This window comes from Bipolaris oryzae, assembly GCF_000523455.1.
Source record: "Bipolaris oryzae ATCC 44560 unplaced genomic scaffold scaffold_240, whole genome shotgun sequence".
Taxonomy (NCBI): Eukaryota; Fungi; Ascomycota; class Dothideomycetes; order Pleosporales; family Pleosporaceae; genus Bipolaris; species Bipolaris oryzae.
The window spans coordinates 719-15,077 of NW_006911516.1; the positions used below are offsets into that span (position 1 = coordinate 719).

General features: G+C 47.0%; 6 protein-coding genes across 6 annotated transcripts; 2 read left to right on the forward strand and 4 right to left on the reverse strand.

The window, feature by feature from the left end:
- Window positions 1-239: 239 nt before the first annotated feature.
- On the reverse strand, window positions 240-1,873 carry COCMIDRAFT_41156 (uncharacterized protein; the record flags this gene model as incomplete). The annotated part of the gene is made up of 5 exons (XM_007694763.1): window positions 240-290; window positions 336-680; window positions 740-923; window positions 981-1,304; window positions 1,359-1,873. The coding sequence occupies 5 exons, from the start codon at window positions 1,871-1,873 to the stop codon at window positions 240-242; spliced, it is 1,419 nt and encodes a 472-aa protein (XP_007692953.1).
- A 375-nt stretch (window positions 1,874-2,248) lies between these two features.
- Window positions 2,249-4,137, forward strand: COCMIDRAFT_108598 (uncharacterized protein; the record flags this gene model as incomplete). The annotated part of the gene is made up of 6 exons (XM_007694764.1): window positions 2,249-2,479; window positions 2,537-3,139; window positions 3,188-3,259; window positions 3,308-3,644; window positions 3,694-3,831; window positions 3,893-4,137. The coding sequence occupies 6 exons, from the start codon at window positions 2,249-2,251 to the stop codon at window positions 4,135-4,137; spliced, it is 1,626 nt and encodes a 541-aa protein (XP_007692954.1).
- A 1,009-nt stretch (window positions 4,138-5,146) lies between these two features.
- Window positions 5,147-5,356, reverse strand: COCMIDRAFT_108591 (uncharacterized protein; the record flags this gene model as incomplete). Its single annotated transcript, XM_007694765.1, has 1 exon — window positions 5,147-5,356. A coding segment is annotated over one exon (210 nt), but the record flags the coding sequence as incomplete, so codon positions are not given.
- Window positions 5,357-5,892: 536 nt separating this feature from the next.
- Window positions 5,893-7,122, reverse strand: COCMIDRAFT_41157 (uncharacterized protein; the record flags this gene model as incomplete). The annotated part of the gene is made up of 3 exons (XM_007694766.1): window positions 5,893-6,678; window positions 6,733-6,929; window positions 7,005-7,122. 3 exons carry the CDS (start codon window positions 7,120-7,122, stop codon window positions 5,893-5,895), a joined length of 1,101 nt encoding a protein of 366 aa, XP_007692956.1.
- Window positions 7,123-7,972: 850 nt separating this feature from the next.
- Window positions 7,973-9,189, reverse strand: COCMIDRAFT_41158 (uncharacterized protein; the record flags this gene model as incomplete). The annotated part of the gene is made up of 5 exons (XM_007694767.1): window positions 7,973-8,048; window positions 8,106-8,216; window positions 8,269-8,458; window positions 8,495-9,097; window positions 9,147-9,189. 5 exons carry the CDS (start codon window positions 9,187-9,189, stop codon window positions 7,973-7,975), a joined length of 1,023 nt encoding a protein of 340 aa, XP_007692957.1.
- A 3,303-nt stretch (window positions 9,190-12,492) lies between these two features.
- On the forward strand, window positions 12,493-13,988 carry COCMIDRAFT_108587 (uncharacterized protein; the record flags this gene model as incomplete). Its single annotated transcript, XM_007694768.1, has 4 exons — window positions 12,493-12,767; window positions 13,023-13,387; window positions 13,475-13,560; window positions 13,653-13,988. 4 exons carry the CDS (start codon window positions 12,493-12,495, stop codon window positions 13,986-13,988), a joined length of 1,062 nt encoding a protein of 353 aa, XP_007692958.1.
- Window positions 13,989-14,359: the final 371 nt, after the last annotated feature.

Sequence of the window (14,359 nt, forward strand, 5' to 3'; positions counted from 1 at the left end):
TAACAGTATCACAACAGATATATACCCAAATCGTATGCCTCTGGAGCAGTGCTTAGCCGCATAGTAATAAAGCTTGCGTGCAATTATGAAGATACAGAACGCGTAAACGAGAAGAAGTAACAAAAGAACAGAGACCACATCATAAACTATCGCATCTATTAGCAACTGATCTGATACGCCTATAATTACAATTACAATCTTAAAATCTTTCGATTTTGCCTTGTAAACTGGAATCTTGATTAGAAGGTTCGCCTCTTAACTAACAAAGTTTTAGTGACATCAGGCATAGTCTGGGAGCTGTTAGCACAATATCTAGCAAACAATCAAATACCAACATTGTAAGAGATGTCAATGTTGGGAATACGGCCTGTATCATCTTTATTCATCTTGACATCAAATTGCATTAAGAGGTTAGCGAGTATTAACTTCATCTCATGAACAGCAAAAAATCTGCCGGGACAGACGTGTTTGCCGTACCCAAAGGTGAGACTAGTGCTGGTCACAGTGACTGCTTGATGTCGGTTCACATGTTCTGAACCAATTTTGCGCTGGTTATAGTATCTATAGGGGTCAAAGGTTCCTGGGCTGGGGAAAATTGAAGGGTCCTGGGAGATAGCTTCGTTGGCTACGGAAATGATCGTTTTAGATGGAAGATGAGTGCCGTCAGACATCACAAAAGGCTTGCCTACTTGACGCACGAATCGAACTAATGCTAAAGTCAGCATCAAGCTTTGCGTACATAACCAACTGACCTACCAAAACTGGCGGGGTTTAATCGCATCGATTCTTTTATGAAACTGTCCATCAATTTCATTGAGTAGAGAGCCTGTGGGCTCAGTACGCCACCATTTGCTTCCAGGGCGGCTTGAATTTCGTCTCGGAGCGCATCATGGATATCAGGCATGGCAACAAGATCGTATATGCTAGTTTTTACAAGTCAGCACTAAGAAGAATGAGGGGGTGATTTAGGGATATCTTACATGCCAGTCAGCGCCGAACTTGTCGAATGTATAGCAGCCAGGCTTAGAGTTAATTGCGTGTACGCGATGTCTTCTGTAGTGTCACGATTGAATTTTGCTGCCTTGTTTATAGTCCATTGCAAGACGTCGTCTGGTATCTTTCCTCCACCAGCCATGACCTCTTTTCTCCTCTGTATGACTGGACCGAGGAACTCAATTGCCTTTTTCCGGTGCTCCTGGATCAATTTCAAACTCGGAGTGAAATATGCTCCAATCCAACGAATAGGCTTTGGCCACTTCTTGAGCGCTCGGATGGCCACAAACAGGTCTACAGTATAGTTGATACTCGATTGGATCTAGCGTTCGTCTCGGCATAGTTCCGGCCCTATAAAAATGCACCCGGATGCAATGGCAACAATCCGTAGGAGTTTTTGGTTGATATTTACAGCGATCCAGTCGTCGCAGCACGGTATCTCTGTCGCGACCGCGTCTTCGATCTCCTTAGAAAGCTTGTTGTTAATCCTCGTCAGTCCTGGGGTGAGATCCGCGCGGACAATGTGATCGAGCAGATCTGACTCGGATGGGAGTCCCGAGTGCTTCTTTTCCAAAAGGATCCCAAGAGCTTTGCGGCCACTCAAATACTCATCTGACTTCGAACGCAGTTCCTCGAGCAAACGATGTGGAAGCACCACTTGTTCGCCCTCAGTTGTGGTGACACGATAGGCGCTGTCGCGAAATTTTTGGTAGGCTTCGCGATAAATGTTTCGCGCATTGTTCAAGTATTCATACTCTCTCGCAGCCTTGTTTCCAATTTCGAGACCAAAGAGGGGGATTTTCGGTAGCCCATTGGAGGGTCGGAGATAAGCCACCAGCAGCGTTAGACCAAACAATGTAACTGCAAAGATTATAAGCATCCTCGGTTCGTGGAGGAAGATATACTTCATCAAGCTGTAGTCAGTCGTGTGAACTGGTGTACTTTCTAGTCGACCAGTGGCAATTGGGTATATTGACAACGCCAGCCCCGAAACCAGTACCTAGACGTAAAAGCACATGAAAAGAAGATGAAAGAGACTAAGATTTAAACAAGATAGCGCAACATCTAATTGGGCAAAACACTCGACCGAGACATAGATCGAGTCCTACCCCGAAGGAGTCGGTGGTAAAGATCTTCGGTTCACGTTGGATCCGAGCAGTGCCGGGCGACAGTTAAAGTTTAAGAGAGAAAATTGGCGATCACCTATGTTGCCTCTTCTATCATCCTTCCCTGAAACACTAGATTCTAAATCATCATGACTAGAGAAGAAACGGCGCTGCTTAGTCACAAGCTCTCAAATTCTTCAGTTAAGACAAGATGGAACGTGTTCAAATTACTATCGTGCGTTTTTTTAATATCCCTTTCATTCATCCTTACCCAGGTACCTATGCTCATGGCGTTTCGTCTTATGGTTTGCGAAGAGTATGACGAAAGTGTACGGGTTGGGTGCAATGCACAGGTGATTCAGGCGGAAACAGCGAAACAAGTAAGGCTCAATGTCCAACTGAAAACGCCCATTCTAATTGAATCGGAAATGTAACAGGTCATGATTGCTGGCGTCTTCACTGTCATGTTTAGTACAATCAACTTGCTGAACATTAGTAAATGGGGTATCAACAATATGTGCATCAGAAACTTGTTCTGCTTGCAGACATTCGTATCCTCGATCCGCTTTGTTCTCCAAATATATGCCCTCAATATCGGAGCGGAGACTGGGGTCATGCTCTACCAAGCCACACAGATTCTTACAGTATTTGGCGGTCCAGCGGGATACCAGCTTGTGATGAATATGTATGCTAGTCACCTTGTCGAGCCCGAAGAGTACACTGCTATATTCGGTAAACTGCAAGGCTGTATTCAATTTGGGACCGCTTGCGGATATCTCATGGGAGGAGTGATAGGAAACACTTTCACGACAAAAACACCTTTCCAGGTAGCATTTGTTCTGATGGCTAGCGCAACTTTGTTCGCAAGGTTTGCGCTGCCATACGTATCTATCCGCCAGGAAAGAGAAGAGGCTAGGGGGAAACAATCCAGTTTCTTTGGTCCAATTCGTATGTTCTTACCACCAAGAGCCGAAGTTGGAGGCGTGGAGAAGAGATATTGGGGAGCAACATTGCTTGGATTGGGAGTGTTCTGTGGTGTTGTCAGTTTGGTCATGACCCAAACATTGGTATATCACTGACTCTTGTAGGTGGCAAACGGATATATTCCGACCCTGATGCAGATGCATGCAACGAATTCATTTGGTTTCAGAATGATTGAGGTACTACTACCTGCTACTCTCGTGTAGGCGATTCTAAATTATCGACAGAACGGATACTTGACGTCGTTTTACGCAGCCATTCGAGGAACGTTCCTTATTTTCGCGTTCCCATCTGTCATCTCTAATGGCCGAAAATGGCTGTCAACATCTTTTCAGAGAAACGAGAACCTCATTAAACGATTCCCAAGCGATTCCCCAGCAGTAGTACCCTCCGAAACAAGCCCACTTATCGGAGAGAGTACTGGGCAGTTACAACAGGAGTCACGAACGCAAACAGAAGTCGACGTGAATTTTGATCTCTACTTTCTGAGATACAGTATGATATTAGATGGAATTTTGACTGCATCTGCTGGGTTTGCAAAGAAAGGGTGGCACATGTATGCAGGTAGAATGTTCTACAATCTACATACCCGAGCCAGCTAATCAGATCTTAGTTGCCTCTTTGATTCCATTAGCATCAGGAACAGCACCTGCAGCCAGAGGAGTGATTGTCAGAATGTATGATGAAACACAAAGAATGGAAGCGCTTAATGCTATTTCTATTGTAGACATTATGGCAAAGATAGCTTCAAGTAAGTCCACAGAAACTCACATCCCGCATACATCCAAACAGTATTGTCTAATCTAATTCAGTATCTATATTTGGAATGATCTTTTCGGCTCTTTCGAAGTCCGGAATTTCGTATCTTGTTTTCTTCTGCAATGCAGTATGTATGACTCCAAGTCAGCGATGGGACAAGTATCTAATCTTTGCAGTGTACTGCAATTTTTGCTGCAGCTATACTCTCATTCGCAAGTTTACCTCGACGAAGATAGTATCACACTGCAGGGCGAGCTGCGTACCCAGGATGGGCCCTTACCAGCAACCAACGCGTTGAGTACGTCGTTAGCGTAGTAAAAGTCCCGAAACATCTGAAATCAGAGAGTGAAGAATGAAGTTGATTTTTTGGTGACAGCAACGTAAGTGATCACCAGATGTGTGAGGATGAGAGGCCCAAGGCATGGATCCCATCATCCCGCCTCGGCACTGTGTCCTTCTCTAGTCTAACTCTATATTTTCCCTATATAGCTACATCTTCTGATACCTCGGCAAGAACAATAAACTCTCTTCATGGCATGCTCTCGGTCCCTTATGGTCCGTACAAGATGCGCGCTAGCACAAGATGCACGGTTTTCCACATAGTGTGGCCAGTGGAAGGGATGGATCGTCAGTCCAATCCAACGCCACACAGCGCAGGGCTATGCAATCTAACTAGTACTATCTTAGCAAAAGCAAGCTGAGTGATACTGAACTTTTATTGGATTGAATCGACGATCCGTTCCATCCACTGGCTACGCTGCCTCCACACTACAAGTGCTCGCACAAAAAAAAACTAAGCTGTGGACCTTTGTCCCCTGTGCCAATTGTAGGGAAAGTTACTCTTCCACTTTTGTTTGGGGCGCAATTCATTGGTGCGACAATATGCCCATGCCACGCGTCTTTGCGATGGACTGAATATCTTTACATTACGCGGGTGCGGATTCTTTTTTCTTATTCACCACAGCACAGCCATCAGCAGAGCTGTGCACATGCTTGCAAAATAATTGGTACCTTACACGTACCGAGCGAGCAGCTGCTTGGACCTCCTATTATCCCCACTTCAACACAATCATAAGCTCGCCGGTTGAAAGAATGCACAAAGTACTGAAAGACTTCCTTACAACCTCCAGAGGCGACTTGCTGCACGTCATTAAGCGTATTTAACAGTTGGTAAAGAGCCAACATAACAAGGAGAAATGATCTTGTTTCCTCCAAGCAAAATGTCAAGTTTGAGCCTGGACTAGAAGCGATGCCGTCCCTGCCTTCTGGAATTCATGATATTTTGACTCAACTAGCGATCCAGCATATTAGGCAGCAGAATTCATTGCGCCAGTAGAAGCAGAGATAACAGCGCGCCGGACACCCTTTCTTAGTCTCCTCGCCTGTCGCCGCCTGCTTCCATTGCAGGAGCTTCTCGCAGACATCGAGAGTCGAGGGTCACAACTTATTCCATTCTTTGACTTTTTTTTCCACCCGTTTGCTATGTAACGTATCAGATCAATTCTTCTAGAAAAGAATAGTAGGCCGCACCGCAACCTGCCACAATCGGATGTTAGAAATACTATCTTCGTAGTCAAAGTGAAAATGATCTAGTAGTACTACCAAAAGCCTATCCACGGGTATATGCCCATTAGGCATAATTTCATTGGGTACAATAAATAGAATACGGTTGCGACGAAGGCAGCAATGTTTATTCCATGTTAATGGAATAAACTGTTTGCAGCAAGTAATTTTGAGTAGAAACGGGACAGAGAGGCGATCAGTAGAGCTGGTCGAAGCACAGAAAATGGCTCTTGCTACAGAAGGGCATTTCCCTTCTTGTACTTCAATCATAGGCCGGAACTATCATTTTGGAGATATGGAAACTTTCCACAGTGAGAGGTTGGCGCAAGATGACACCCAGAATGTAGTAACTAAACTTCAGAACGCATCTGTTGAGCCTCAGCATGCATCTTCGCCGCCCACATCATACTTTCGATGCCGCGCTATTTTCCCCTTCGCTGAGTTCCGCTCTACCGAAGCACGAGAAGTGGGATTCGTCGTGCCCGTTGCCTTACTCAGTATTGAAATCCACAACAGCTCGTCCCGCAATCTCACCCTTGCTAAGTTTTTGCACCACCTCGTTGAATTTGCTGAATGGGTACACCGTATATATCGGTTTCAATAGCCCTCTCTCTGCAAGATCTAAAGTTTTGTCCACATCTGCCATAGAGCTTACTAGCGTGCCTTGAACAGCCTGCTTCTTGTAGCACATCTGACTTGGATCTACATGAATAAGCTGTGTGCCCGCTGGTGGCAAGCCGATGCACATGACGCGGCCACCTACTCGGCCGCCAAGCATGGGGATGGAAGAAGGGTACGTTTGCACGGCGGTAACGAAAACTGCATGGGCGCCGATACCATCACAGATCTGAATCACCTCATCTGTGACGTTGGATGTCAATCTAAAGTCGATAAAGGCATCTGCGCCTGCATTTTCTAAGCAAAGCCTTCTCTTGTTCTCACCAGTGTCAATGGCAACAGATCGCAGGCCCATTGCTTTGGCGAGCTGAATTCCTTGCATGCCGAGGCCGCCGCCTCCACCGGGAAAAACAGCCCAGTCGCCTGGCTGGAGGCCAGAGGTCTTGATTGAAGTGTACATTGTAGATGCAGAGCACATGATAGGGGCTGCAATGAAGGCATCCACACCATCGGGGATAATGGTGGTGTAACGCTCAGGAGACACGACGTATTGCTTGTACGAGCCGTCGATCATTAGACCGGTGAAGACTGCATTCGCACAATAACAATCTTCATTGGTTTGACAATGTCTACATTCGCCGCAAGTAGCTTGAATTGGCTGCCAAGATGAAGGGTTAGCGACGAGCTTCTATCTTGGGAATGGACTCAATACCTTGTAGCCAGCGCGCATGCCAGGCTTCAGCGTCGTGACTGCATGTCCAACCTTTACGATAATGCCTGCACCCTCGTGTCCCGCACATATCGTACCAAACTCCGACATCTTTGGGGAAGCCCAATCGTTGCGCATATAATGGATATCCGAGTGACAAATTCCCGTCACGTTGAGTTTGATGAGGACTTCATGAGGTTCTGTGATACATCCATTAGCATTCCCATCTCCTTCCAAGTCCTGCTGATTTGTGAGGAAACTAGTGGATCACTTACTAATTCCAGGGACAGGTACCATCTGCACCTCGACGCGAAAATCTGGGCCCTCGTTCACGACTACACCCGCCTTGCCCTCCTTCGGGACTTGAAAGACACTCATTTCGCTATCCGTCATATAGTTTTTTTCTTTTTTTCTTTTTCTGAAGTAACGCTTAGTACTAATTATGAACTGGAGAATTGGAAGGTAAAAAGGTATCTTAATCAATCAAAGACTCCCATGCTTTTGTAGACTGGTTCTTTGTACTTTTCTCACGACAATCTAGATGGAAGTCCCTTCGGCATGAGTATCAGCCAAAGTGCATCGTACCGACAGTATAATCCTATTGATCGGAAAATTGACGCTGTTACAAACAGTTTGATCCAGGATCTTGTTCGCCGCGCATTCCATCGGATCATTCGGTACCGTGCCGGAGCCGAGGGGCTTTACTTATCATGCAAATCCAGAGCAGTGGTGATATTTAGTGAGATGAGCTTTAATTATACCAACTCTCTTTTGCATGAAAGCAAATAGTTGTTCTAGTGTAGCTGCCTCAGCTCTTTAAGCCTCAGGCTGGCTACCGGTTACGAAGGCAATCCAAGACTGGCGCTTAATGAAGCAGTATAATCAGTGCTTGCTAGTAGGTTGGTTGTCGCCATTAATACCAAGAATTTGGAGCAGAGTTGCTAGCAATCGATTTGATCGGCAGATTGATTCGCGAACGTGCCAGAGATAGGTACGTGGACAGTGTCACCAAGCGTGATGCAGCACGTTCGCGAATCAATCCACTGATCCAATTAACTGTTAACGACTCTGATTTGGCGTGGTGAGGGAGACGCGCGCATCTTCTCGGAGACTCCATTCTACTAGCGTGATCAATTCGCATAGGAAACAAACTAACACGTTTATTTTGTGAATTCACCAATCTGACCTATAGCATAACCGCCTCTAACACCACAGTCCTCTGTCTAGCGCTCAACCATCTTTACTAGTTGAATATCTTGGCATGCATACCTGGAAGAATCTCCAGATGCTTTTGGTCATACTCGTACTTCCCCTCAGTACTAATTTTCGGTGTCGACTCCCATCGCTGCTGCTGCGCCTGGCGAACCTGGCACTACTCTTCCATTGTTAGGTGGTAGCCTAGTCGTGTGAACTCGTTTTCAGTCATGTTAAGGCGCGCAAGAAGTGGACTAGTGGTTATAGGGTCGAGAATAACGTTGTTGTTAGGGCTGGGATGCTGTTAGTTGTGAAGTGATGTCTTGGATTCGTCATATGGCCCACCGGTTGAAGTACAACACGCCGATGCGGTCAATGTGCGCTTGGTCGGCTGGGGGCGCATGTACACGGTGGATCGTGCTCTTCAGATACCCGCCTGTGAGTGAAGAGAGAGCATCCGAAATGTTAACTGTACAAGCTCTGTCCTGCGGTTTAACCCATTTCCATTCTCCAAGGCTGTTCCGAATCTGTAGAGCTGCAACAGGCTGGCGAAATCATAGCGTCAAGCTACCTAGATCGGTGTGGCCAGCTGCGTATAAGCCACCTACAGTTTTGTTCTCTTCGGCCGTGCGCGCCTTATAGAACATGTACCGGAGGTGATCCTCACCTTTGTTGTCGTATCCGTGCATTTTCAGGAGCTGATCTTCATCTGGGAGCTCTAGAAGGATGGCCAGTAGCTTGAATAACTTGGTGATGACTTTCGTGTGGCATTGGCGCTGAAAATCCTCAATTTGTGCAATTTCATCCTGCAGAACTTGCGGCTGGGGTCTTGCATGGTAGCCATCAAATTTGGGAATGTTGTATACCTGGAAGTTGTCTTTGATAGACCCGTCGGGCAGCAGGTTGCGCAATTCAGCAGGCCTATATCCGTTAAAATGACCGCTTCTCATCTCCTGGGAGTTGTGATATTTGAGCTTTTCTTCTAGGGGCAGTTGATAGAATCGTTTTGCTAGTGCGAATTGCCGGTCGACGTCTTCTTCCGAGATGCCGAAGTTGGTTACGTAGAAGAAGCCGACATGCTGTGCAGCGTAGCGGAGCTGTTCAACAAGCTCCTTCTTACCCTCAGGGCTATCGAAGAGGTTGAGATCTAGAGTTATCAATTCGGCCCAGTCCACTATGGTCATATGAGTATAGCCCTAAGATAAAAAAGGGTAGTTGCATACAGTCTTCTTTTGTCTCTGGGATATGCTCGTAGTTGTATTCCATCGTTATATCTGTAAGAAAATCTCGCTAAATGCTACGTGTGATATTCTTAGATAAAGGCCAAACGATCTTTATCAAGCGCGATGCATGTTGCAAATCAAGACGAAAAAGCTCTATACACGGATTCATCGGGACTTCAATTCCTTCAGATCCTCCCGAGGCGGATCTCGGACAGAACAACTGTCCACACTTTGTTTACCTCTGTTTAGAAGGCCCGATATTAAGTGTATTAGGTGCTTTGCTGCGCAAGGTTCCAGACTGCAGATGTCCTATTTTCATCACTGATTCTAGAAATGGGTGCCGTCATTTGTACCCCCGAAAATTGCGACTTCACGCTTGAAAGTGCAGTGCCGCAACAATTCAAGATATGATTTCTAGGTGCGAAGTTGGCCATGTGTTATTTGGGCTTTATATTACCTCTCGTATCAAATCGAAAAATTATAACAAGAGTGGTAAGGGGCCATTCGAAGCAAAAGTCTTAGATACCAGGAGTGTTAGCCACAAAATCCGGTTATGGACCTAAGCGCACGGTTCCGGTGTACAGCCCATCAAAGCTCGCCGGTTGGGCCTACCCTAGTGAATATTTTAATATTAAGGGTTGGTGGCCATACAGTATGCTGGAGGCCTTCCCAAGTCTGAAAGTACATGGGCATGAACGATGTCAAGTGCGACTTGGATAAAGTGGATTTTTTACAAGAAGAGGAAGAGATTTCCAATAAAAACTCTGGCTTGCTCCATTTACACAAGGCCGATTATGTGAAATCATTTATAAAGTATGGATATTACCTGATCGTCGTTGCACACCCACAACGCCACTATGCAGAGTTCATTATGCCATGCCCTAGGCTTGGCTGGTAGCTCGGACGCTTTTGGAAGCATCAGACTTGAGATCGCAGATAACAGATTGTATTGTAAACTCACGGAAGTCCATTATTGTATGAGTGTTGTGGATTCACCAAGCGTCAGAAACAAGGTTGTGGTTCGGGCGGCACTCTGCGCCTGAAGCGCATTGCCCTTCCCACGGTTCCAACCTCTATGGATGGCACAGTGAGACTGACGAGAAGGGTTTTTCCGCACTTCTGCATCGTAGCTATGAAATTGATGCTCACCACTGTCTCAACGATGTCCTGGCCAGTGGCGAGGAAGATGGCGGTGACAATGTTTGCGGCTTGAGCATTGAAGCCAACCATGGTTCCTGCGAGGCTGCTACCAATTATATTCGTACTCGGGCTCAGCGCGACAATGCTTTCGGCGTCCATATTCGATATTTGCTTTAGCACGTCGGCTGTGATGCTAGCTTAAGCGATAATACACTTGCCACGCCCGTCAACCCAATTGATGGCGGTGGCTTTTTTATCAGTGCAGCACATTCATTGCCAGATGGTTTTATGACGCTCATATCATTGAATCCGCCGCATGACACTATGGCACTCAGGCCCGGGCATCGACGGCGCGCTCTAGGGTCGGGAAGCGCACGCACGGCCTGCGGGTCATACCTCAGTCTTCTAGCAGCAACGAGGTGATGGCTACCAGGATGCCCTCAGTAGGCGACAGAGAGATGAATATGTCTTCGCAGTCAAGCTTCAGTGGATTTGTCACTCTTGCAGGCACAGGTACGTAGGCAATAATGTTCTCGCAGCGGTCACCTTGCACACACACGATCGTAGTCAAAGTGCGCCACGGGCAAGCCTTGCAAATATTGCAAGAACGAGATAGTCAGCAAAGGTCGTGGCTACCTTGTGTGCTACGATTCTCTTTCCAATGCGAACCGCTTGGGTAATATCGCCACCAAGCTGCTTCCGGAGGCTGTGCAGCCGCACACAATTGTCGATATCAATGCGAACAATGGTGTCATCCGTTCCGGAAGACAACTGAGTGGTCACCACATCCGCCGCCATGCCCTGGACACACACACACACACACTTTTCTCGATCGATTTAGATTCGGCCGAAACCGACTGTGTCTACTCAGGCCCAGCTTTTGACTAGTTGGGCCGGCTTTCTTCCCTCTGCATCTTTTGACAACCGTCTAAGTACCAAAGCGATCGATATGGCAGCCCGCAAACAACATGCGTCTATGAGAGGCCAAGAAGGGGCACCGATACATACGCTTTCCAGTAGCAGGGTAGCACTGTGGTGGTCGAGCCTTGTTCTCATGTGGTTTAAGGATCTACACCAACATTCTTATTCATTTACAGCAAGAGCATACCCATTCGCGGTAAGCGGCTGCTACAACATAAATTCTCACGGCCACTATCTAAGTCAGGAATATGAACAGAGCAGCTGCGATGGTAATGCTTGTTCTCCCGGCAATGTTCTTGTCGTTACAAACAAGCGGCAGTAATCGCTGGTTATTATCAAGAGTCGTACACACCATATTGGGGAAATCGTGTCGTCTTAATGTTGTGGAAGTGGACAGAACAGATCCAGAAGGAACTCATCTGACCCCCCATTAGCATCTGTATGAAGGTAAGAGGGCATAGGTATAGAACAAGTTACTGCCTCTAACCTTGATTCAATCCTTGCACACGGTACTTACTAGCGTCGGTTCCGGTGCCGAAGGTTCGCGGGCCGATTCGCAGCGCCTAGCGTCTCTACCATTCGTCTCTCTCGCGCTCAATGCTCGCCGATAATACTGGGTCATCCTTCCTTGTCCAGTCACCGGGGTCTGGCCGCTGGTCAGCGAGCAATCTTCGTCGGGAAGATCTCGGTGATTCCATTTGATCCTATTCCTCACTCGCCATGTGACCAGATCTCCGTAATATAGGACCCAACCGCTTTGAGCGTATCTTACAAACTCACTTAGCCCTAATCAGAGAACATTAAAACACCACGGAACAGCAGAAATAGGAAGAATTGTAACAAGAAAGCAGAGAAAAACATCCACAAGTAGAGACTACAGGCGCTGCAGACACTACAGACACTTTCGTTCTCACACATAAGCTCCTGCTTTCATACAAGTAAGCATAGAGACACTACAGTAATCTCTCTGCAGCTTCCGTCGCCCCCCATCGCAACATGGAAAAGATTTCTTGGCCGGGCCCTAGAGTCTCAGTACTCTCATCGCTCTCCGACAGCGATTCCAATGATAGCAGCGATGCTCCGAGGACTCCACGATGCACCAACGATACGCTCTCATCGATTTATTGCGCTGAAAGCGGTGACGACGGCCCTCAAAAGCCGACCGAGCTTGGAACAGGCATGCTTCTTCAGCAATACGACGAATCCGAGGAAGCGGCTGTTGAACATGCATGCTCGCCACCATTGCATATCGATCTAGAGTCACTAAAGCATTGGAGGGAAGAAGATGAAAAGGTACGTTTTTGTCACCCACTACAACGCCTACGTATACCAAAGCAGTGTCTCCCCTTGGAATCTACGCACTTTGCCATACTTTTCGCGACTGATATTTACACGAGATATAAAGGTGATAACAAAGCCTTACAACTACGTAGCCTCTAAAAGCGGCAAGAACTTCCGGCGCAAGTTCATGTCGGCCCTAAACGTGTGGCTCGGAATCGACCAAGAATCGTTTGATACGATAAGTCACGTTATCGAGTTGCTACACAATAGCTCATTATTGTAAGTCGCCAAGCCGTTCGTATCCTCTGTATTCATCTACTACATTCTGCCTCTGAGCAGAGTTGTCAACAATAAAGCAATCCGTGCGGCAAAATGTGAAGTCGGTGCAGATCCTCCGCGTTACACCTGTGTCATGCCAATTGCTTGATTGCTGTCAGCGCTATCCTCGTCCCTAGGAGGAAAAGAAATTCGGTGGCCCGTGCGAGGGTGTGAGGACAAAGAAGCCAGAAGGATTAATTGAAATGAACAAAGCAGAATTGACGACATCCAAGACGAATCGAAATTCCGCCGCGGCTCCCTGGCAAGTCACCACGTCTACGGGGTCGCCCAAACCATCAACGCCGCAAATTACATTTATTTCGCTGCAGAACATGAGCTTCGGAAATTGCGAGGACCAGAAGAATATGAAAATGTCGGCGGATACAGCGAGTGCTGGACACAGGCATCCCGTGTCTTCAACGAAGAACTCCTCAATCTGCACAGAGGGCAAGGCATGGAGCTCTACTGGCGCGATACGCTGCAGCCACCCACTGAAGCCGAGTACCTGCAGATGGTTCATCACAAGACAGGGGGACTGTTTCGGCTGGCTCTTCGGCTAATGAAGTGCTGTGTTCCCGCACGTGCTGTTAGTCTTGATGACGGCGACTATGAAATCGACGCTGACGATGTCTCCAATGGTCGCAGTTGGTATCGTCCTGATGAGCAAGCTTTGCTTCTACTTGACCAGGTGGTGGATCTTTTTGGGGTCATTTATCAGATTGTGGATGATTATAAAAATATGAAGGAGACTGCTGTAAGATTTCTTCCTTCCACATGCTTCTAATTTTCCTTTCGTTGGGCCATCGCTTCTATTTTTTGTTTTTCCTAGCTTAACAATCAAAACAGATGACCGAGTCGAAAGGCTGTTTCTGTGAAGATCTCACAGAAGGGAAATTTTCTTTCCCCCTTCTCCACGCCATATGGAGCAAAGGTACGATTGATACCGACAACGAGAACGGCATCAAGGGCGAGATCATTCGTATACTAACGACAAGGACAACTGACGACATGGTGAAAAGACATGTGGTCAGTCGTCTTGAGAAAGCGGGCAGTTTTGCCTACACGAGGCAGATCTTGGATGATTTGTGTAAACAGCTTGCGGCCTTGCTTGGTAGGATCCGTCGAAAAAACCCGCAATTAGAAGCGCTGTTGTCGGTAATGCTTAGCAATCTACCTGTCTAATAGTTCACCTCTGGTACCTCAGGACAAGTGGGCGATATGTGGCAGAATGCGTGGTTGCCGGGCGATTTGCATTCGTTGTGTGATTCAGTATATTTAGAATAAAGTCTCATGTAACAAGCTTATTTTTTTGCTTAGTGTAAAAATCGGATTGTGTCAACGGAAGCTTGCACTTTTGCCTCATATCTTCAGACCCTGCACAGCCGTGGCTCATGGTGGTCCATGGGCCACGATCGCGATATTGTTTTACATGTCCATAACACTTTGTGGTTAGCTCTATGCAAGGCAGAAATGCACAGAGAATCGTGGTACTCACCGCTTACCTGCAGCTGGTGGCTGAGCTCGTGCTAAAAGCGTCACATGCATTACCTGGG